At 31.3% G+C, this 26,522-nt stretch overlaps 1 protein-coding gene across 1 annotated transcript; it reads left to right on the top strand.

Moving 5' to 3' along the window:
• The first annotated feature begins 10,603 nt into the window (after positions 1-10,603).
• Positions 10,604-11,872, top strand: LOC129962985 (uncharacterized). The gene has a single exon (XM_056076988.1). It carries the CDS (start codon positions 10,604-10,606, stop codon positions 11,870-11,872), a length of 1,269 nt encoding a protein of 422 aa, XP_055932963.1.
• The last annotated feature ends 14,650 nt before the right edge of the window (positions 11,873-26,522 follow it).

Here is a 26,522-nt window from a genome sequence, read left to right on the forward strand (position 1 = left end):
AGCCATCTGTCACAGTTTTATTTAAATGGTCAAACATTCTATATTCTTAAATATTTTAAAACATCTGTATATTCATTAAATTCATTTTTGTAACAAAATATGCCATGTAGAAATTAACAAAAAAAAATTTATGAAGGTGAGATATATTGCCTCTAATGAAGTAAAAATAAAAGTATCGAAACGATTAATATGTTTAATTAATAAGCAGCAATATATTATTTAATTAACAGTTTATTAAATGTTTTTAAATTGTTTCAATTTCTATGATGGAATATCTAAAAGAACTTTCATTTCTGTAAATATAAGAAGAAATGGCTTTAGGCCTTACAAATACAATAATGATGAAACTGCCCAGAGATTCAATTTTCTGAACCTTTTTTAGTAAACCCTGGGAATAAGTCTGGTCCAATTTTCAAATTTCAGCTAGGATTTTGCATAATCCTGCTGTCTAGACAGTGAATTTTTTTAGTCACTGTCTAGATTTCAATTTTTTTCTTAAATCTTTCGAATATATGTCAAAGTGAATGAGACAAATGGTAAACAATTTTGTATGGAAAATGTCGTTTTAGCTGCCGTAATTCATTTTAAGCCTTACGGTCACATTTTGCTCAATCTGTTATTTAATGCAAGATAGAGTTCTACATAGTTCTGAAAAATATTATTGTTCAGATTTTTTTTTACTCATAAAATTACTATTTAGAATTCTACTATTTTACTAAATTATAATTCTACTATTTAGAATTATAATTTAGAATGTATTATATGCTGGCTGCAAATAAAAGAATAATTTCCCTTTTCATAAATTTTCATTTTCATATTGCTGCCATGCCTCTACTTCCTTAAATCTGAAACTAAAAGCACTCTGAATATAACTGAAATTAAATGAATTGAAATTAAATTAAAATCTGAATATAACTGAAATTTGTCTGCTAATACTATTTTTCACATTGAATCTTTGAATGTAGAATTTTAGTTTGCGATATTCGGTAAGGATTAGCAAAGTTAAATCTCCTTCTGGAGTTTTCCCCAAAATTAAGATTTCCTAATAAAGACATCCAAAAAAGGATTTTCTAAAATCTTAATATTTCAGTCAAAATATTAAAATTTTTTTCCTCCGTATGTTTCAATACAAAGGATGATGCAACGTGCCTTAAATTATTCTTCATACACAATAAGGGCCGCCATGGCCTGGTGAAAAGTTCTCGGCTTCGGAAAGGAAGTGTTTCAGGTTCTAGATCCGATTCTACCGAAAAATCGCCGTGTAAGCAGGCCCGGTGCACATTAAATCCACCGGAGCTAAACGTTTTCTAGCTGGTGTAGTGTGGAATCTTGGAGAGAGGGCTCCATCTCAGGTGTCGTCCTCGCCATCTGATTGCGGTTCAAAATTACGAAGTTCGTCCCAAAATAGCCCTAATCTTACTTTAAGACGGTACTTTAATATAACTAAACTAAACATATACAATATATTTTAGATTTATCAGCTATCGGTTACGATCAAATTTGTTTGAATATTCAATTGTAGGAAACGAAATATCCTAAGAATAAATATTAAATCAGTAAATAAAGAATACCTCGTTCCAATATATTCCAGTAAAATGGTTTAGTGTTAAATAAACAGATTTTCTTCTGAAAAAATATTTAATGCGTTTTAATATAGAATCAATGCTTTGTCAGTCATCTCGCCTGGGGTACATTTACAAGTTCAGAAAGTTGGTATTCTCAAAAGTTCTGAACATTTACAAGTTCAGAATGCTGTATGAACATTTCTGAAATTTTGAGATGAAAATATCACAATAAAAGCACTATTAAAAATAGCTCTTTTAAAGACACTGTGGCTTGTTGAAATAAAAGAATGAAATGTGCTGCACTCACTAAAAAGAAACAAAGAATTATTTTTATCTAAAGTTGAAAAAAATAACTCCCTATGGTGTGAGTTCAATAATTTGAGATTTGCTTTTGAGACTTTCTAACTTTTTTATTGCATTAAAATGACCAATTGCTTTGTAAGCAATCGTCTGAAAGCAAAAATATTTTTTCATATAAAAAGTAAAATCATTTGTAAAGATGAAATAAATAACGAAACAAGCAATGGAATAAAAGCATATGATTTCATGTACATGTGAAGATACGCAAACTAGCATTTTATTGACAAGCTAATCTGTATTTTATTACAAGATTCCTGTTACATATTTAAATATGCTTTGTCATTAGTCAGATTTTATCGACTAAATTATACTGAAAAATTGTTGTATGAACGAGGTAATTTAAAGAGCACCGTTTTAAATTAAATAAATTTTAGAACCATTTCAGATTTTTTATGGTTATGGATTATTTTTCAAACAAAAGCTGAATGCTTGAATATTTCACAAAAATTCTATATGATCGAAACTATTTTTACATGTTTGTATTTACAATTTTTTTTTTTTTCTAATTTTTCCAGAAAGACTGAACGAAGTACTCTTGAACGTCCGTCACCTAAAAAATAAAAGACTTGCCATGCTATCTGCTACTAGTTCAGTTATATTAACGACCCGTTTTAAAGCAACATCAGGGTTATTTTGGGATGGACCTCATAATTTTGAACCGCGGTCAGATGAAGACGCCGACACCTGAGCTAGCACCCCCTCTCCAAACTTCCACACTACACTAGCGGGAGGCCCCAACGGATTTAACGTGTACTACACTCGCTTAAACGGAATCGGATCTCGCACCTGCAACCCTCCGGCTCTGAAACAGCGACCTTACCACCAGGCCACCTCGGCCGACACCTGTTACTAACTTCTGCTGCAAAGCTATGCGCTAGTTTTGGAAATCTTTCTAAGGAATTGCGTGTCATTTATGTATAAGAAAAGTGGTAAAGTTTGGAGCTGATGTGGGGCGCCGTAATCTATTTCTAATTTGAAATTACACTTTAGCTCACAGGTATTCTCTGGGATTAAGATCTGTATTCTGATCAGACTGATATAAGTACTCAATATCTGTGAAATAAGTTAGAAATTCATCCTAGACCACAACGTTCCATATAAATGGCAAGACATACTAATTTTCTTTTGCAAAAATTACTTACATTTCTCGACATTTTTCCACAGGAAAATTCTCGGTCATTTTGCTGCAACTGTCACTGCAGCAAAAGTTGGTCTAACTTCATACTAGCAATTGACACATCTGAAAGAGAAACAAATTTTAAAGGTGTTCAAATGCTTTTAATTATATAATTTATATAAAATTACATGCTACAAACATAATATATGGGCTATTAACGTGAGCTACGTAAACAATTTCACTATTATTTATGATGTCTTATTTACTGCAATTCACATTATACATTTATATTACAAATATGCAGTGGTATATAGTATATTTTGAACCATATTAAAATTCAAAATAATGGATTGGAAATTCAAATTTTAAAAACACCACTTGTGGAAAATCGCTCTCCATTAAGCTTCTATTAGAGAGCAATTGAAAATCAACTGCCTGTATTGCTGATATCTATAGAAAAAGTAAAAATGTCCTGATTATTTTTTAAAAAAAAGTAATAAATACTGAAATTTATTTCAGTATTTACTAGTCTTCTGATTCGAGTGCTTAAGCAAATAATGTAAATGACGTAATAAATATTACTATTATTTATGATGTTTTAAATGCTTAGATTTAATTTATGTATTTAATTTAGGATAAAGTGGTAGTATTTATAATATTTTGAAATTTAATGCAACTCAGTATAACTACTTTGTCATAAAATATCAATTTGTATGAAATGCTTAGGGAGCAGCTGAAATTCTACTGGCTACAATACCCATATTTTTCTGGTTCTTTTCATTATTCAACACCGAATTTTAAATAAGTAAATTTTATTTGAGATTAAAGTCATAAAAAGAAAAATATGCTGTAGTTATATGCTATAATAAGAAATTATTTTCTAAAAATACCTGTATGTTCTCGAATATTTAAAAACTTCTCTTCAAGCTTTAATATAATATTTTAACAACACTTTGTCATATGTTCTGCTAATTTTGATTAATTGGTTGAAAATTCTATATGTTATAAGCAAAAAAAAAAAAAAAATGTGGGAAAATGTTGAATGAAAGGAAAAACATAATATTATTTTGGATATACGTACTATGTTTTTTAAAAATGCATAAATATATTGCTCACAGCAAAAAAAAAATGTTTGTGAAATTTATAAAGATTTATAATCCTTTCTGAAAAGGGGCGAACCCAAATCAATTTCTTCATTATCAGTTTCTGGTTGGTCCTCTAAAGGCGATCTTGGCTCAATGCTCATAGAAGAATATGAAGTTCAAATCCAATTTTTTATTTGAAGTAAACTAAAGTGCCGTTCGGTTAGTTTTCTGGAGAAATTAGAAAAACAAATGTGCAAATCCAAAAGTAATCGGAAACTTCTGATTATGTTATGTAGGCCAGAAATACGAAAACAATAGCTGAACGTTCTCACAGATATAATATAGAAATTAAAAATGGAATATTAATCATCTTAAAGCAACTAAGACTCGCAAATTATACCTGCAATGGATCTAAACATAATTGTATACAGGCTTAGTGACATAAAAATATCGAATAAATTTGAATTTATATCTGACGATTTTTTTCAATCATGTCATGTATTAGAAGCATTTTATTTGCTTTCCTTTTCCATTCAATCAGAAGTTAAGGCGAATAACCACGGAGAAAAAACATCTGCATAATTTTTTACAAGAAATTTAATCAACGCAAATTTTAAAACTATACTTTTATTCTTGACTAAAATGTAGAATTCTTTTATTTTAATTATTTCTACTTTTGTGTCTAATTTATTTCTGATTATTATAAATATCATAATATGACAAATTAAGAAATGTGTCACACATTATTATAATATTAAAACTAATCTCTTTAATTCCTTACTACATAACTCCCCTCATTGTAATTACAATTTAATTAAACTAATATGTTAACATCTGGTTATGAAAATATTATATCCATATGTATTCAACTAGAACTCATGAGTGTACAAAATTTTAAAAATATCATTAAAAAATGAAAAAAAAATCTACTACAAAATAAAATTTATACAAACAGGAAAGCAATCAAGTGAAATAAATATGCTTAAAAGCATGTTAATATATGTATTTACAGTAATGAGTATATTGAAACAAAAGAGAACATTTTATTTAGTCTAATATTTTATTTTGCTTCTCAGTATTTCTGAAAAGAGGAACAGAATGACATAGAAAAAAAAGTCCATTTATATATGACCCTTATTTAAAAAGTTTTAAACGTTTTATTGCTATCAGAAACTGTCTTCAATAGAGATTACTAAATTGTTAAAATTTCACAACTGAAACATAGATTAATAATAGTGTTTTCACTATACTTTTTGAAACCCCTTCAGGACGAACGCGTGAAGCAAAACACTTTAACTTTTAACTATACCCAAGAAAACAAATATTATACACATGAAGACAAAGTTATAAATATAAAAATTGTATAATGTTTCGCTCTCACACCTAGCAACAGATACCATATTCTCCTAACAAAAAAAAAAAAAAAAAAAAACCAAAGCAATCAACAAGAACGTCGGAGTCTTTAAATCACACATGCACTTTCAGCCAGCCGTTTGTTTATACCAATAAATCTATCAAATCTAGAAACTCAGGACAGAAACCAATGCATGCCTGCATGTAAAGGTCAAATGCCATACAATTAGACTGTAAAATATTTCACGCTTTTCATAGTGGGAAAACAAAATAGAATTGATACTATGTAGCGATCCCGAAATGGAAAACAATAAATCTACTTCCCCTACAGAAACCAATAAGCATTCCATCCTTTCCCCACTCAGTCAAAATATAAACCAAAACCCAGATCAAAATAAATTATTGGCCTTTAAATGCTCAATCGTCTCGAAAGAGCCGAACACGTGCAATTGCTTACATTTTTAAATACCCCGCATCAAGTAATAAAAATAATAAAAAAGCTCAGAATCGAAAGCGTATATTGAAGTTGAACACTCTGTGAGATATACTTCAATGTTACAACGGAATTCAACCGCTATCTAGTGTTGTTTAAAAATTTAAATAAAACGTTCCAAATAGAAATCGCACAGCTTACAAACAATGGTAAAGGGATAAAATTCTATGTCAAAAGACCCCATTATGAGATAAAGAGGGACTAATTTATATGTTTTAAAATTTATAATGCTATTTCCAAAACTTTATAACTACTTGTAAGTTAAGAATAGCAGTATTAGGAATGATAAAAACATTTATTAGTGCTAATGGTTCTCTTCGCTGGCTTCAAAATTTAAATATAACATTCTACAAATCTTGTAAAAACTTAATAAACAGCACACCAATACTTTAATAAACATTGAATGTTGATTTAAAAAAATAATTAATGGATTGCAATAACAGATTCAAATAATACAATTTTAAAATATAATTAATGAACTATCACAAAATAGTGAAATTAATTTTCAAAACATTTTTTTATTTACTTATTAGAGCTTACTGCTATTGCCAAATGCTGACTTTGATGTATCGCCAAAATATGATAAAATCACTCTTATTTGTTTAAAACGTTTCCTTAGTTGCATATATATCTTGTGTAAACGAAATTTCCAACCTTGCTCTCGTAATTCTTTGCTCCTCGGAGACTTAATTAAACACTTCAAACTTGACAAATATTTCCGCAAATGTTTGCTTTTTCCTCACTGTTCTATTCAAAATTAATTAAGAGGCCGATAATTAACTAATGACGTGGGCTCAAATATTTCCCAAATCATTCATCGATGCTTTCAAGCGTAATATTTTTATGCCTTCGCCTGTGGTTATTTATTTTGCAGACAACATACATTTGTTAGTTCAGGGGACTAGTAAAAAATGTATGAATAATTTACTTCAAAATAAATTAGTTTTTTAGGATATCGAAAATCTATTCATTTTATTTTAATTTATCAAGGTTTTTTATATGTTTGGGAAAAAAATTTCTAATTGCATGAGTAAATCTTCACATTCAGGACTTTAAAAATTAATGTAGTTTTTATCATTTAAATTTAAAATGATGTTGAAACATAAATTGTAAATGTTGATTCATTATAAAACTACCCAAAATATTGATTTTAAGTTTAGGTGAAGACTAGTCATGTTAAAAGGAATTCATAATTCTATAAAACTTATTTTGATTTTCATCCAAATGCCGTTTTTATATTCTTAGTTATGTAATCCCTACGTCGCTCATTTTTTACAATATCGTTAAAATGGCGCCACATTACATTTTTTGCATTGATTACTCATGTTTGAAATCATGGACCCTCGCTGTGATATGATAGGCTATGATAATGATAACTGGCTGTGATAATGATAGGACGTTTTATAACATTTAGGAAAAACCTCACAGAGACCTTTAGGTATCTCAAGATATTATGGAATAACACGTTTCTGTGTTAGAAACATTGTCACATTCAATAGGGATTGAGATATCACAGTTTCATAAAGTTTTGATTTGAAGAGATTTACTAAATATTAAATGTAGGAGATTTAAAAATATATAGAATAAAATGCAATTTTACGATTTATTTGCAAAATATTTAATAACTACTAAATCAATATCCCTATGTTTCCTAATATGATGTTTGTATCCGTGTAAACATCACATTATGAAAACAATGGGCTACCTGATATGCTAGCAAAGATTCCTTGAAGCATCAGTTACCATCGAGGCAGAACCATGCTTTGTGTGACATCTTATTTGTTGTTTTTGACCATTGATATTATTAAATAGAAATAATAAACATTCAGGGGGAAACTTTTGGATACACTTTATAAAAAAGTCTCAGAATGTTTTGAAATGTTAAGGTATGTTTATGAAGATAATAGACTTCGTTTCAAATGAATCAGGGATAGTTACGGAGTCTCCTAGAATGATTCAGAACATTCATCCTCATTACAAATAAATATTTGTCATAAAACGTTTCTAAAAAATGTAATGAACTACAATTTTAATTTTTAATGCTTTTTCGAGTATTAGGGTAATTTGTTCATGGGGAGTCTATTAATGACATCATCATGCTATAAGAATTTTTTAAGTTTGTATAATTTTAAATATGTAGATAATTTTTTATAAACATTTTCGGAGCAACAACTTTTATTATACGTTACTATCTTTGAAATGATATTTTTAGTTTTCTTATAAGATTGATGTTAGAATGAAAGTGAGTAAAATTTTTCCGTCGACTGTGCACACAGAGAAGCATTAAATCCATAAACCAGCGTTGCATGTTCATGAATTGAGTGCTTCTGTGAATATTTTTCAATCGAACAAAATGTATTTTATAATGAAACCACTTTAAAACTATTTTATATTTTTCATTATTCCTACCATATCCATTTATTCCTTACTAAGCACCTCGTTTGTTCTGTCTTTAAATTTCTAGGGCTGGTTTTTTCGGTATCTCTTAATGCATATCATTCCATTTCTTATGGGATTCTTAACATCTGTTAAAATCTAAGAAAAATATTTCCTATGTCGTTTTAACAGACAAGAAAAAAGAAAAATAACAGTTGGTTGCATTCAAAGATTTGAAGAGAAAATAGCAATAGGAAAATTCTAATAGAAATGGAATTTTTACGATTTCAGAATCACATTTTGAGGATAGCAACATTGAATGCTCTTAGTCCCTAAAGGCAAACAGTTTCGCTTTGCCTTTCAAAAAACTGAAAAATAATTGTTTGGTTTTTGAAAAGATGTTTAAAATAATATTTTATGAAAATAGGGTATACCAAATAATATTTTGAAAAATTAAGGAAAAAAAATAGTAAGTAATGATTTAAAATCGGTCAATTCGGCTCCTTTATTGCTCGGAATTTTGATTCGTTACTAATGCAATTTTGAGATTTCCATTCAAAAAATTTGTATAAAGAAATTCTTATCATTATCAAAATATTTGAGAGGAAAAGTTTTGAATAATCTCCAATTGAATGCGTACTATGTGTCTAAAAATAGATTTTAGATTTTTTTTGGAGGGGAGGAGATATTTGTCTATCCTCTTGAGAGGATATAACAACTTACATACGATAATTACAACTAGTTATGTGAATGAAATTCGGACTGGCTTAGATATCATTATTTTCGATATGCATGATTTTTTGTTAAAAGAAATCTATTCACGGTTGACATTTTTTTTTTCATGCTGCACTTTGTTATGAAAATGGTCAAAATAATGACATGTTTTTAATGATAATATTATCCTGTGTTTATTGATTCCTACTGCAGTGCGCCGTGCCTACTTATTCCACTACACCAAGCTAATTCATCTGTTCGTTCATTATTGCGTATCCGAATTGCAAGACCGAATCAATTCACAACGTATAAATGTGGCAGGATTTCAGTGCACCGTCGAAATCGTATTCCCGTAGGTTTATAAAGAGCTTTCACACCAAACCCAATGTATTTCTTTCTTTAAAGATAGAAATGAAAAAAGATGGAAGAAAAACCAAATTTCTGCGAAATTTTAAATAAAATAATGTCTTTTTTCTCAATGAGGTGTTCGAACCTGAAATTAAAATAGACAACGAGCTCTCTCCTCTACTACACCATCGGATTCACAAACAGACGCTAAGACAAAATCTTCCCTTCATTAATTCTTTTCTTCCCGAACTGGAAGATCAGATCTTGAAGAAAGTAACCACATATTCCTATGGAGGATTTCAGTGTACCGTCGAATTCTTGTGTTGTTGCTTATGACACTTGTCATAGACAAGCCCACAACTTAAGTCAGCGATTTCAAGCTGAGTTTTAGGGCATTTAGTATCAATAGCATCATCTGAGGCCAAGAACATTTCTTAGTTACTTATGCGTCAAAGCCCTTTTGACTGGGCGGACTTGATTCACACATCCACAGATCTTGACTTAGTCCTGAATCAGAGAAAGCTCACCTCTAATACAGTACCCCCAGTGGTATGTTCTCAACATAGATGACTTTGTGTCTACTACAACTTCATACGTGCACCAGCTACCATGTACACGGAGAATCTTCGGCCTGCGTGGTTCGAGTTTTCAACCGAAGGGAGGCGAATCCAACGCCTTACCCCCCTCAGGGGCTCACCTACTATAGGTGAGTACGGGTGTCCCAATCCCGAGGTTCCCAGGGATCTTTACTCCCTTCTTGCTTACTCTCCTCTACGCCTTCTGCTATTTACTTGATCCTTCCATCCCTCGACGGCAAGCGAGGGAGCTCTCCATGAGAAGCTGTCGCCGCTCTGTTTGCTTCTTGCTTCTCATGGACAGCCAAAGTCCCACGTGTTGGCCGTGCGTGGCAACCCATTTGAAAGACGGGTGGTGTACTGTGGTCCCCTGTACATCAATCGGCTGGTACCTAGTCACCTGAGTGGCTAGTCTGCTAGGGATCAAGCGAAGGGGTTACTCCTTGGGCTTGGCGTTAAGGGTGGTCACTGTCCCCGGGGGTAACTCCGAGCGTATAGGTTCCGGCTAGCACCAAGGTAAGCGCCGAGGCTGGGAATGGCCAGAGCCGGTGGCTGCCTTCCCTTGTTGGGCTCCGTGGTGGGCGGTGCCGTCGGGCCCGAATCGTATTCAATATCGTATGGCTCCTCCCAAGAAGGGTCCCTTTAGTGGGCGTCATTTTGTACCTGTATCTTCAAACGTAGATAATCATTTTGATAAATACTTTGTCTTGAAACGTATTTCCGAAAAAAACGAAACATTTGAAAGCGTGTCGCCATTTTTGGTGCAGAAAGCGATCGCAGCAACAGTAGGTGATGTAACATCTATTCGCAAGATGCGTTCTGGTGACTTGCTGGTAGAGGTTAATTCTCGTAAGCAAGCTCACCAAATTCAAAAATTAAAAGCCTTGTCAACAGTTCCTGTCAGTGTCAGCCCCCATCACTCATTAAATATATCGAAGGGTGTTATCACTTGTGGGGAAATATTTAATCTCCCTGTAGATTTAATTACAGCTGAAATGAAATCCCAAGGTGTCACACATGTACAACGCATTACTATCCGACGAGATGGTAATGTTCTAGAAACCAAACATCATATTCTGACTTTCAAATCACCAAAATTACCAGAATTTGTCTATGCAGGGTATATAAAATTGCCTGTCAGACCATACATTCCCAATCCTTTAAGATGTTTTAATTGTCAGCGTTATGGACACTCTAAAGCAAATTGCCGCGGGACACTCACTTGTGCCCGTTGTGCTGCTAAAGACCACGATAGCCAGCAATGTTCTGCACCCGAAAAGTGCGTGAACTGTGGCGGCAGTCATGCGTCATACTCTAGATTATGCGAACGTTGGCAACTTGAAAAGAAAATAATAACTCTTAAAATCAAAGAAAACATTTCGTATCCTGAAGCTAGGCGAAAACTTTCACCACAAACGCCTACTCCTGGTCTGAGCTATGCATCTGCTCTGCAAAAATCCTTTTGTGTAAATTGTTTGTGTCCAAATTGTACAAAAACTACCAATCGCTCAAAAATAACTAAAAAGACATCCGATTCTGATACAGAACAATCTGTAAACAGCACATCTGACACTGGCATACCAACTAAACCTATTTCAAAAAATAAGTTACAAAAATCACTGAAGCTAAAACTTGCAAAGCGTGGTCAAACGCAGAAAGAACTATCTGCGAAATTGAAAAAATCATCTTCTAAAAATTCTGTCGCATTAGGACTTGCAGCTCGGGGAAAAGCCCACAAGGATTTAACATCCGTATTTGGTGGCATATTAAATACTCCCGATCTGAAACTGCATCCTTCAGAGGATAAAAATGAATTTGAAATGAGTTGCGATGTTTCTGCAACTCCGTTTGTTGCTCCTAATAATTCTTTTAAGCATCTCTCTTAATGGGTACCTTCCTTTCTTGGAATTGTCGCGGCTTGCGGTCCAAACTTCTTGATATAAAGACCATTATCAACACCTTTCATCCTGTTTGTTTTTGTTTTCAAGAAACATTTATGACATCTAATATTCAGTTAAAGTTACGCGGTTACAACTATGTTCGTAAAGACACAGACACTGGAGTGCGCAGTTCTGGTGGTGTCTGCATCTTGACATCAAATCTTTACCCAAGTACACCTCTTACTTTGCATACACCTCTACAGGCTGTGGCTGTGCAAGTTCACACCCGAACACTGGTTACAGTCTGTAGTATCTACCTGCCACCCCATAATGCTATTCAACAACAGGATCTTGACAACCTAGTGGACCAGCTTCCTTCACCTTTTATTTTACTTGGTGACTTAAATGCACATAGCACGTTGTGGGGTTCGGATAGTACAAACTCTCGTGGGCGGCAGATTGAGCAGTTTATTTCTAATAATTGCCTCTGTCTGCTTAATAACGATGATAAAACATACTTCCATGAACCCACACGTAGCTTCCATAGTATTGATCTGGCAATATGCTCACCTGAACTTCTGCCATTATTGACCTTTACCGTTAGTGATAATTTATATAATAGCGATCATTTTCCGATCATTGTCTCCCATGCTGATAGAGGCGAAGCGACTCATTGTCCTCCGCGTTTCGTATTCCAGCGGGCAGACTGGCATAAGTTTTCTCAATTGGCAAAAATTACCGAGAGTATGGTCAATGTACCAGACATCATAGAAGCAGTTCAAAACGTCACTGAATGTTTGATAAATGCCGCTAATTATGCCATTCCTAAAAGTTCACCACGTCCGAGAAAATTCCGTAGACCGTGGTGGAACGATGCCTGTCGCGATAGTTACAAGAACCAAAAGAGACTATGGAACAAATTTAGAAGGTACCCAACCACAGAGAACCTGATCGCTTTTAAAAGAGCTAAAGCCCTTGCACGCCGCATTCGTCGCTGTAGCCAGAGGGAATCATGGGTAAAATATATTTCTTCAATCACATCTCGAACCTCAAGTCGGCAATTGTGGAGAAAAGTGAAGGCAGCTAATGGAATTTATCAGGAGTTTTCTTTTCCTGTACTAAAAACCAGGAATAATACATACTCCTCTCCATTAGATATTGTCAATATTCTTGGACAGACATTTGCACGGATTTCCGCTGTTGAATCGTATAGTCCTGAATTTATAGCGAGAAAAAATCTCGCGGAACAATTATCTTTGAATTTTCAAGCTGCATATACACATCCATATAATTGCGAGTTCAAAATATTTGAATTGAGAAAAGCACTATCCCAAGCTCATGATACCAGCCCTGGACCAGATGGAGTCACTTATAATATGCTTCGCCACTTAGATGAGATATCGCTCTCAAATCTCCTGTATCTGTTTAACAGAGTCTGGAGTGAGCAAAATTTCCCATATCAGTGGCAAGAAGCTCTCGTGATTCCCATTCTGAAACCGGGCAAAGATTCTGCTAACCCTCTGCATTATAGACCGATTGCGCTAACTAGTGTCCTTTGTAAGACGCTTGAACGTATGGTCAATGCCCGACTAGTCTTCGAATTAGAGAAGCGAGCTTGCATTCCATTAATGCAAAGTGGATTCCGCAAAGGTCGATCCACTATTGATAATATAGTCCAACTTGAGACCCATATTCGCAACGCTTTTGTGAGACGAAACCATCTTGTCTCCATTTTTTTTGATGTAGAGAAGGCGTATGATCGTACGTGGCGTTTTGGAATTCTTAGAAAACTTTTTAACTTGGGTTTTAAAGGAAACCTTCCAATTTTTATAAAAAAATTTTTATCATCTCGTACTTTTCGGGTACGCATGGGGAAATTTTATTCTGATCCTTTTATCCAAGCTGAGGGCGTTCCACAAGGAAGCGTTCTCAGTGTCACACTTTTTATCATGCATTTTAGCGACATTTTAAATCAATTACCACCGACTGTCCAAGGAAATTTATACGTGGACGATCTTCAGATTTCTTGCCAGGGCTGTAATATGCCCTTAATTGAACGGCAGCTGCAAAATGCAGTTAAGAAACTGGTAGCTTGGTGTGATGAAAATGGGCACACTCTTTCTGCCGAAAAGAGTAAATGTGTGCATTTCTGCAGAAAGCGAGGCATTCACCCTGACCCCTCAGTTCGTATACGCAATGACTTAATACCTGTCGTTAATGAAATACGATTTCTGGGAATACTTTTCGATCGGAAGCTCACTTTCATTTCGCATATCGCATACCTTCGGAAAAAGTGCGAGAAATCTCTGAATATCCTCAAGGTACTTTCTCGTACGTCTTGGGGTGCCGATCGTACGTCTTTAACCCGTCTATATCAAGCCATAATTTTATCTCGGATAGACTACGGGTGTTTTGTATATGGCTCTGCCAGTCTTGCTGCACTACGTCGGCTAGATACTGTGCATCATTCCGCCCTCCGAATATGTTCAGGGGCTTTCCGCACATCGCCAACCGAAAGCCTTTACGTCATATGTCACCAACCGCCCTTGTCTTTACGCCGAAAGAAACTTGCACTGCAGTACTACTTTCGAGCTCAGTCTCTCCAAAATCATCCTGTAACTCGCATGACCATTCCTATTTCCCTTAAAAGAGTTTACAATGCTCGCCCATCTCACATTCTTCCCTTTTGTGAGAGAATCAAAAGCGTACTTCATGATTCAGGGCTCCAGTTTTCTGATGTCGAGCCAATAGATTTTCAAATATTTTCACCTTGGGAAATTCCTCAGTTTTCCTTTTTGAATTGTTTCTCTGAATTTAATAAAGCTACAACTGCCCCAATTATTTTCCAACAACTTTTTAATTTTCATCGTTCACAGTATGCCTCCTATTTTCCAATATTTACTGACGGCTCAAAGTCGGACGGACATGTTGGATGTAGTGTCATCTTTGGAGACGAAATACACCGTTTCCGTATTCATGCATCATTTTCAGTTTTATCTGCGGAGTTGCTGGCGATTTTATGTGCTATACAAAAGATTTCTCTTGCCTCTCAACGACAATTTTGTATTTATACGGACAGTATGAGTTCTTTAGAAGTACTTCATCATTTTAACTTTCATCCGTTCGCTATTAAGATCTTGGGACTCTTGCAGACCCTCCATCATAGGGGCTTTGACATTTTATTTTGTTGGGTCCCTAGTCACATTGGAATCGTTGGAAATGAGCAGGCCGATCACGCTGCTAAAACTTCATCTACCTTTTTTCATTATGAATTACCTTACTGCGATATTCAAAAATCAATTGCAAAACATATTTTCCTTTTGTGGCAAGAGACATGGAATAAACAAATCCATAATAAACTGCACGTCATTAAGCCTTCTATTTGTATGTGGCCAGCTTTGCCTATGCGTGGCCCTGATGTTAAATTGACACGCCTTCGCATAGGGCATACTCGGTTTACGCATCGACATCTTCTTCTCGGACAGAGACCACCGGTTTGTTCTCGATGTCATGTCGACCTTAGTGTGAAGCACATTTTAATTGAGTGTCCAAATTTTAACTCCTATCGTATTCGCTTTTTTAATTCAACATCATTGACTCTTCACGACTTAGTAGGTGAAAAACATCACCCTAATATTTTTAACTTTTTGAGTTTTATTAGGTTTTTACATTGGATTTAGCACATTTTATCTTTGTATTCAACATTTAGCCTATCATTCAACTTGTATTTTAATGTTTTATGCACTGTTTATAATTATTCCTTTTTAAAATATTATCATATGCTCTCTGTATTTTATTTCCTGCTCAAGTTTTTATGCATGGTTTCATTGTCTTTTCGTCATGCTATATGAAATTGTCTCCATCTTTGAACTTTCTTATTTTAACTGTGTTTTTTTAACTTAACTTTTTGCTTGGCGCAGTATGGCCAGATATGGCTTTTGCGCCATAAAACACCACAAAACCAAACCAAACCAAATCCAACGCCTTACCAACCAGGCTATCTGGCCCTTGGAAGCCTTGTGGGTTTACAAAACAATTTCATTCCGAATTCATTGTATAATTTCGATGTAGGATTCGAACCTGAAATAATAAAAACCTACACATTTTGAGATGTACATAATAATCAAATACATATTGCGATGTTAAAGCAATTCTTCATTTCCGTCAATCCGTTTCATCCGACTTGGAAGATCGAATAATGAATAAAGTCACAATGTATTCCTAGGAAGGGTTACAGTGTGCCCCGAATTCTAATTCTTGTAGGTTCTTTTAAAATTTCAATTTAAATTGAATGATTTTATTTGTTTCAAGAAATGATTAAGAAAAAAAAGAATGAAAGAATTTTTTATCTGTCTGAGAAATTTTCAGAAGAAATTCCTTTTTTTCGCTGGGAAATTCGATCATAAGATTACAAAATCAAGACAGACTTCGTGTGCTTTTGTTCACTCCACCGTGTCGGCTCACAGTATGGTGATCTCAGCTTTTTATGAAGTTGTATGCCTCTGTTGATAACGTTTCTTTCTATGAAAAGTTTATATTAATTAAGATTGCTGACTTTTTTCTCTTTCTATAAATATGTGTTTTGTTAAATTTTAATTTAATGCAATTCAGCATTCATTTTATATTTTTGAATTAATAAAAATTATACCAATAATTATACCAATTATAGATTACAATAATCATTTTTAATTATACTTAAATAAAAATGATTATTATAATCTATAAATCTTACAACCAACAAGAATATAAGTATATGAAGCATTCCATTTGAAAATGTTTATCCAAAACATAATTAAAGAAAATTTATGAATTATTAACATCTTAAAGATTAATATTAGCTGCTAAATTGTGAAAAAAACTTATAATAAAATGGACGTACCAAATGTTGATCGAGGAAAAGATAAAACATTCCATGTTGTCAAAATATTCTAGTTTATGGCTAAGCCGAGAACTACTAGATTGTCAAACGACAGAAGTGTTTGATTTCTTTGTGCTTCATCAAAGTCTAAATATAAACGTCTTAAGAAGGCACGAATTGTAGTTTAATAACAGTTCAGACGATAGCAGTGTTAAAGGGGACATTAGTAATGCTGCCGTTTCTGAAGAGAGAAATTCTTCTGTTTCATGTTGATGAAATATGAGTTTCAATTACGTTGCTTTGAAAATATAAAACAACATATGGTTTTGATTGAAATTTTTATCCTTATTTCAAATTTCCATTTTCTTTTCTCAAGAAGTTTTATAAGGCAACATATAGCATAGATACACTGCTTTTAGATTTCTATCAACTCTTATCTTTTTTTAAAAAAATTTTAACCTGCATTTTTTTTGTAAATAAAATATCCATTACTTATTTTTTTTAAAAAATCAATTAAAATGCATAAAATATATCGGTTTCTGGTTCGATAGGCTTCTGCGTTTTCTTGTCATAATTATTATCTTCTTTTGTGTCAAAAAGGCAAAAGTTTATTTATCATTACTAGTTTATTCTTACTTTCATATTTAAATCTAAAATTTCTTTGTTAAAAATTCACATCTTTTGAGTTTGTTAAAACTTGATTAACAAGTATGTTTTAAATTTATATTCATTACCAAATTAAAACTTCCTGAAAAATATAGACTGATAAGTTTGCTGAATGATATAAGGAAACCTTTTTAAAACTTTATTACAAAAAAAAAAACTAATGTGATTAAAAAAATTTGATTGCTTTCATTTTTTGATTTTTTGATTGCTTTCAAAGAAGAAGTACATGCTGTTGTAAAATTTATGTACATGATTTATGAGCACATGCTTTTGATCATTTTTAACGAAACTTTTAACCAAAATTTTATTATAGGCAGTATTCACTGGACATAAACTTGCCTTTGATAGAGCGTGGCACGCGATAGCTTCCTCTTCAAGCTTATTAAACTATTCCAAGATCTAAATTTCTAAGTTCTCGGAGTTTTTTAAATGTTTATTGCTTTTAACATGCAGAGTTTTCAGCGAAATTTTACGGAACTTACTGGATATATGAAAACATGACATGAATACATTATATTAAAATTTGAAGTAAATCCTTTGAAAATTCGAAAAAATATGAACATTAGTAACAAATAATGATAACTGTGCTTGAATGTATCAAAGCATGTTTTTAAAATATATAACATAAACGTTAGGGTAATTTATACAAACATTCCAGTTGAATACAGTTAAAATTTAGAAAGAGTTTGGCTGTGCAGCAAATCGTATTAAATTTTTTTCTAAGAAATGTTAAACAAAGAAGTATGCTTCTAGAATTGATATTATTTAATCTTAAAATTTATATTTTGTTGAATTGAATGATATAAATGTCAGAAATTGCTATTCATTTATATATATATATATATATATATATATATATAATTATTTATAAAATTTGTGTACTTATAAATACAATATTTAATTTGAAATTCTGAATTAGAATCATAAATTTCATTATGTTTCATCACGTTATTATTTTTATTTGTATAAACATTAGAATTGTAACTCAATTTATAATAGAAAAAAAAACATTCTTTTGTTTCTTTATTTCTGATACAAGGGCTTCCTTACGGTGATATTAGGAAGTCCTTTGTTTGCCATTTTCTGTCTGCTTAACAAGAAAGATGGGACCTTCAAATGTATAACAAATTATATTCTGTGAAACCTCCCATTGGTTTATGGTCTATAAGAGAATTCGATGCCGAATTGACTAGCCACCGTACACTACATATTCCACTTACACACAGGCATCTGAATTTTGGTGAGGGGGCAACAATGCACTCTATGTATCATGTTGCTTTTAGTGTTCATGACATTTTAAACGACTGTTCTTCTTTTAAATCTCATCGTAAGCATTATTTCACTTCATCGTCTTTCACCTAACAAGACTGATAAGTGAAAAATATTACCCGAATATTTTTTTAAATTTTTAAAAGCTATTCAATTTTTTAATTGTTTTTACCATTTCCTTACATTGGTTTTCTGTTTACTTCTTTTCAACTATTGCATTCCCCCTTGAATCATTAATCTTTTTTTACATGCACTAATGGTTTCACAATCTTAAAAAAATTACTAATATCCTAGGTTTTATATTTCAATATATATGTGATTGGCGCAGTTTAGCCAAGATTGGCTCTTCCATCAAAAAATACCAAACGCTTACCAACCTTTTAGCATTTTTGGAGAAATTCGAAAAAAATCGTCATTTTGAAAATACACGAATACTCAATCAGATAATGTATTAGATATACATTTCTCAAGACATTACGTGTACATTTCTCAAGGCATTACATATTCATTCGTTATTGCTTAAACTGATTATGAGAAAAATTTATAAATTAAAAGAATTTTATTAAATTCTACACAGATAAACATTTCTTGATAAACTTTTTATTTTGGTATGATAAAAATACAAAAAAAATCAAAAATTTTAGTTACAATACTGTGAAAAAAAAATTGTTTTCGATTTCACGGCAAGATACAAAAGAAAATTGTGGGGAAAAAATTAAAAAAATGAAGCGCAGAAGCTCAACTACACTTTAATCCTTTAAACAACATGAATGAAAAGAAAAAAAATATAAGACAGTTCTCTTAAATAATGAGTAATTAGTACAATTAAATTGTTAATTGTTAAATGTCTGGGTAATGTAAAATATTGTTTCAATACCCGTTTTTTCAAATGTTTAGATAACCTTAACCTAATGGAAGTATAAAATATGATTTATTGGGCATAACTTTTATTATTGTTTATAAAAACGGTATTTTTCCTAAATTTATAGATGAGAAAATTCCTATTTCACATAAACTAGAATTATTTGAAACTGTGTTTCTGATATCAGTCAAAGAGACAATTGTAATGCAATTACCACCAGTACGTTAATGCTGAACGACAGCAAGTTTTTGTCACTTAATGCATATAATAAAAAGTAATCCCGTACGAAGAACAACTAAGTACAATTTTTATCTTTCTAAATAGCGCAACTTTTGAAAAAAATTAACACACATTCGCATCATATATCGACTCTCTCAAACATCTGCAGAAGTTTGAGAGAATTTATTGAAACATTTTGAAATAATATATGTTAACTTATTCAAAAAATTTCCCTTTATCTTTACTGCGTAAAAAAGCATAGTAGTATAAATAGGCAAGAATTTCTATTAATCGAAGTAGTTCTTGCTTTTACTATGGAAATTATAATATTCTTGCCTTTCAGTTCTTTTCGACAAATATACAATTTATGAATATTCATTAATTATATAAATATATAAATAAATAAATATAAAAACATTAAGTTTTCATCTAAAATTCAAATTTTACTAATTAAAATGTTTGATTTTGAATTCAAATTATTTCTTTTGATAAATTAGATTTTAAAAACTAAGTCAAAATACCGGTTTTTGAATAATATAATATTTTATGAGTATATATAGGGTGTTCATTAATTATTGTCGGGGTTTCCGTACCTCATAACTTTCGAATAAAAAATATTATACAAAAACCGATTACGTATTCGTAAAGTACGTCTCAATGAATTTTATTAATGATATTAAAGTGTAAATCTTGCACAATTTGCACTTTGTAGGCATTCAGCGGAAGGCGATTATGTATTCGTAAATTCACTGAACAAATTTTGACTTTTGATAATCGTGCGGGTTCTCCAAGCCCCATATTCTACAGTTATGTTTATTCACTTTTTCTGACACATGAAAAGTGGATTCGTCACTGAAAAACCATTTCCGAAGGTAATTTTCATCATCCTCAATTCGAGTCAAAATTTGTTCAGCGAATTTACGAATACATAATCGCCTTCCGCTGAATGCCTACAAAGTGCAAATTGTGCAAGCTTTACACTTTAATATCATTAATAAAATTCTTTGAGTTATACTTTACGAATACGTAATCGGTTTTTGCGTAATATTTTTTATTCGAAAGTTATGAGGTACGGAAACCCCGACAATAATTAATGAACACCCTATATATTTCTAAATAAATATTGCATGAGTATTATTGTTCAAATATCCACAATGATATTCTATGATTAATTTTACTAATACCATCTACCAAAATTTTGAAATGCAGAACTGCTCGAATATGTAGCTAGTTTAGTTATATTAACATTCCGTTTATAAAACAACAGTAGGGCTATTTTGGGACGGACCTCGACATTTGGAATCGAGGTCAACCAGGACAACACTTGAGTTTTCACCCACCTCCCCAAACTTTCACACCACACCAGCGGGAGGACGTTTGGCCACGACGGAATTAATGTGCACCAGACCCGCTTACACGAAGGCTCTTCGGTGAAATCGGGTCTGAAATCTGAAACTCTCCGGTTCTGAAGTCGAGACCGTATCATCTAAGAAGAAGTTTAAGAAATATGTTCGATCTTCAACAGCATTCTCTATGACTTAAAACTTTTTTCTTCGAAATGTACAATGCATTCTAGATTATTAATCAAATAACCATAGCTTTTGAACGTAACAGTGATTTTTTCTTAATTAAATCGGTATAGTCAGGGAAATAAAAGGCCCCTTGGCCCGAAAACTTTAGCAAAAACAAAGGATTTATCCCCTTTTCCAGGGGCATCAAAAAGAAGGCATAACATAATTTTTTTCTGATAATTGTAATTGGGTGTTTTTTTAAGCTCCCAATTACTGCTTGAGGAGATAAGCTCGCTAATTAGTTGCACACTTGTATTTTTCTTAGAATTCTTTCATCGAATCTTTTAATCAAACAAATTTGTGGACATTCATATAAAACTCTTCTTCTAGTTTTCACTTCTTATTTGTCACTTAGTTTATAAGGGAAAAGAAGATAATTAAGTTTAGTTTTAATTAACATTCAAAATATGTTCCATGATTTTCTTTGTTTCGAAAGGAATGTTTAATTTTAAATCAAATAATTGCACCGTTATTTTTATAAAGCTTTGCATTTAAATCTTAAACGAACGAAATTAAAAACAATGAAGGCATGAACAAATTAAAATACAAATTAAAAATATGAAAAAGCAATTGTGACATTAATGTCAAAATTTTTATAAGATTTAAGATGCAAATAGAGCATTGTTTTTAAGGCATAATATAAGTGTATTTTTTTTTATTAAAAATTCAATTTTTACATACATTTAGGATTTTTTTTTCTTTTGCATACATTTAGAGTTTTTTCCATTGCTAATAAATATTTTGTCATATTATTTTGGTTAGAATTTTTTTTTTGTCTACAGTATTATGTTTTATGATAGTTAAAACAGTTATCTCATAGAATGCGTGTATGTAAGGGGGATTGAAAAAAAATTTTGTTGCCTCCTATAATGGATGAAAAAAATATGTAATGAGAAGGATAATGAATTTTTAAAAAAAAATAAAAATGATAATTTCTTACCTTTTTAACAAAAAGTAAATAGTTCCTTATCTTATCTTATCTTCTTCTGTCATTTAGTGACAGTTTAAGGATGGATCCATATGCATGATTATTAATCCAAATGCTGTAAGAATCAAACTGACTATTTGTGTTTGAATGCCCTGATGGTTTCCTGATTAAATGCTCTGAAAATGAAGCGACACTTTAATGAATATTTTTGTATTCTTTTTCCTATTTGATCCATTTATATATTTATGTCCATGTTGATCCTATATTTATAAACTGAGCAATTATTGTGAATAATTTTTATATTGAACATATATTCTATCGTAAAAAAAAAATTTCATGCATCTCAGAATTCAAATTTATGTTCATGCTCGAATGAATAGAATTCAATACAAGTTATTGTAATTTGAAATATTTTCTTTAAAAGTAAGAAAAATTATATATTGCCATTTAATTAAGCAACAAATCATCAAAAATATATAAATTTATTTTTTTTTTAATGGAAAATTTTTATACAAAATTTTTATCACTATTAAGGTATTTAAATTTAAACAAGTGTTACTCTTTGTTGTTTAAAGAGAAAATCAGTTTTTAGAAATACGATACAAAAATTTAAGTCTCTTCTAACCTGTAACTATACTTAATTAAAAAAAAATTTTCTTTTATATCTTGGATAAATTATTAATACAATTGAGATAATTTTGGTAAATTCTGTGCAAAAATCCTGAACGATTCACTTGTTGGAAACGCTGATAATCTACGCAAAACACTCTTGAACGTTAAAAATAATTGAAACTCCTGTATTAGCACAAGAATTTTCAGATATCTCCTCGATGTTCTTCAATATTCTGAATGCCGGACAATATTATAAAGATATCGTAACAATTCGTTGGGCATTTCGTGCTAGTAGGGTCGGTTGAATTTATCTTTGAAAATATTTTAATTTGTTTGAAGTTTGTGATCATGAAAATAAATTTTATTATTTCATCTAAATTCTAAAAGACTTCAATATTATTGCATCGAATCGTTGCATACATCTATAGCGAAATATTATTAAACATAAATTTTATTATCAATCTCCAAAAAGAAAGAAATAACGTTTATATTATTCCTTCAAAAGAAATAATAATGTTCATATTAATAGAAATTTAAAATTGTATCATATTATTTCGATGAAAATCAATGCATCGTTTTCGATTCATATTCAAGAAATCTAATTATTATATATTCTTTCTGTTACGAAAGTGCTGTTTTTAAAAACAAAATTAGAGAAAATATGGACTCTTGATTTGGGAAAGAACATTTATTTCTATTTTACGTTAATAGAAAATAATCCATAGTCTTTTTTTTATAAATCGTCCAAGTGTGCGATCAAATTTGGAAGATAAATTTCTATACTCGCCATTTGTAACGATAATTTTTTTTGTAAACTTCAAAATGTAGTATCATCGTTAACAACTTGTAATAATTTTAAGCAAGAATTTTTAATGTATCTAATTTTACGTGATGTTATAAATTTATCAAGGAGGGTCGGATTGAAATGATCAATCAAAGAAAATCAATCTCATTTATTATTCAGTTCTGAAATCTAGTTTGAAATTCAATTTTTCTTGATTTCATTTCTTTCCTAGAAATTTAAGAAAGACTTTTTTTCCTACAAGAAGTTAGAATTGCAGACATCAAACATTGAAAAGCCCCATATTCTTCTCATATTCTTTAATTCCAGAAAAAAGGGAATATCAAAAATTTCATTCAAATAGTTTTTTGTTAAAAACATATTTTTGAAACAAAAAAAAAGTTCCCCATATCAAAAAAATTAAAAATTTCTTATAAATAATAGTAGGCTGAAAATTATGGCGAAGAAAAATTGATATCATTTTTTTTAAATGTATAGAAGACATTATCATTTTCATTTAGAAATTAACGCAATAACGAAAAAATCCAGCAATGAGTTAAATCTGAACCATAATATCATAAAATGCAAATGACTGGACATATGACAGTTAATTTACAGTAATAAATCATATCTTTTAAAAACTTTTTTGAAAGAATGTTAGTTTTTACAGTTCAAAATTTTCATTCACACGAATGTTTAAAATACCTTAAATTTCACTTCAAATAGCTTTCAGAATGTATCGTTTTAGTAATTATATATATATTTTTCCTTAGGTTTCCTGTCTCACAGCCAAACTCGTAGCTTTATCGTCAACATACTTAACAAACGTCAATTGGACCTAAAAGAACGATAACTTTTGGTGCAATATTTTGGTACTATAAGCATTTTTCTCTATTTTTTAGTCGCTTTAAATCAGTTAATAGAAAATATTAATTTGAAATCGAACAAAAATGAAAGAATATATTCTAAGGAGAAACTGTAATCAAATAATATGATATTCAAAATCTTAGATCTCTCTGGGTATAAAGGATACGAGTACAATATTTATTAAAAGTGTGACCAATGCACAGAAACGACAAATTCAATGACACAGTACAGAGCTCTAAAGTTTTGTCATACAGATTCTCCAACCAGAATGATATAATTAAGATATTTTCATTCAAATTACAGTAGAAACTGTAGCTATTAGCCCCATTTATTTTAATAAAAAATATAACATTTTAGAACTTTGAAAGACTTGATAAAAAAAATCTTCACTAAAATCGATACATTACATTCAACAGCTTTCAATGTTCTTTTGATATTTTGCAAAAAATGTGCCTCACAAAAAAAAAAATATTCATTTGAAATGATCTGTTGTATTTTTCCACACTACACATTTCTCAAGGGGCAATTGTTCTTCGTGCCTGCGATATGTTGGTTAATTTAATTGCACTGTTTTGAAACTTCTATTAAGCATAGTAGAAATTCAACACGAAAACAAATTTAATAACATTTCAAGTAGCTCTTTATCTCAAAAACTTGCTGCTCATTTTCTTTCCTACTTCCCATTGTGTATCTATTTCGGTATTCGTATGCGAATATCACGCCACGTGGTTAATTACAGACGAGAAGCGGTTTTAATTGCTAGTTGAGTTGGAAATAAAATGAATTCCTAATTAAGGCCATAAATACAAAATGGGTTATTGTTATACTTACGTTTGTATTCAAAATTTTAAGTGAATGACGACGCTGTTACAATTTTTTTAGTTTAGCGAGAGTGGCAACGCTGTTGCAATTTTTCCATAAATAAAAAATGTCGATTTAAAAAAATGGTTGTTAGCTTCTTGCTTTTGTTAAGAATATCACTTTATTGCGTAGAATCCGGAATTCAAATAAAAAGATTGATATTAGCAATTAGCTTTTATACCATATAAACTTTATTTCGAGATAGATAACAGGAGAGGTTTTTGTGACTGTTTAGTAAACGATGTTTTCGGTTGTACTTTAAAGTTGCATTTTATTTCATTAAGTAAAAAAAGCCTACCAATCATGTAATATGATTTAATATTAAAAATAAGTCTGAAAACGAACGTTTTATTATTACAGATACAAATTAAAGTTTAAAAAGAATCAGTAAAGATTTGGGCAGCTCAGAAAAGTGTTAACATTATTGTGAATTTTTTCTAAAACTGTCTTTTTCTTCTATATAAGTGGGATAACAATAATATCCATTTCCCGCAAGGAAAACGCTTTTTGTATATAGATTCTGGATTCATCAATAAATCGTGCACATCTCCAATGACTTGAGTTCCATTTCACATGCAAATGTATTCAATGAATTTTTTTAAATCGTTGATGAGTTCTACTGAGCAAGTTTTTTTGCTGCACGCGTTGAATTTAGCCATTCAGGTATCCTTTGAGAAGCTTTGAATTAGATTCCAGCATTTCAATGGTTGCTTCAACAGAGTATATGAGGTTCATTATTGTAAAAGTTATAGCTATTACTAGCAGTTATCTACAGAACTTATATTTCTGGATCTTCCTCGGCTGTGCTCATTAGAAACTAATTCTGTTCTCCGAAGTTCTCCGAAGAAGAAAACATTGGTTCACTTCTCTTCCCACAATGGCTCGCCATCATAATTAGTCGAATATATGTTACTTAGCATTTATATTTGCGTATATTATCTAGGCATTGATATTTCATTGAGCACTCTCTATGTACAAAAACTACAAACGTTTCTAAAAATAGTTAGGGACTTTAAATGTCAATGGCTCCACTCATTTTCAAATAATTTTCTAATGCTAGATTGACTTAAATATTTGCTTAAGTGCGTGTGCTAATGCCTATTCTTTTCCTCGGCCTCAATGAAAAAGGAAACTTATTTTTATGTTAATGATTTCTTCTAAT

The sequence above is a fragment of the Argiope bruennichi genome, chromosome 3, assembly GCF_947563725.1.
Source record: "Argiope bruennichi chromosome 3, qqArgBrue1.1, whole genome shotgun sequence".
NCBI lineage: Eukaryota > Metazoa > Arthropoda > Arachnida > Araneae > Araneidae > Argiope > Argiope bruennichi.

Coding starts and splice junctions, on each gene's coding strand:
- LOC129962985 (XM_056076988.1), top strand. CDS start 10,604: ATGGCTCCTCCCAAGAAGGGTCCCTTTAGTGGGCGTCATTTTGTACCT.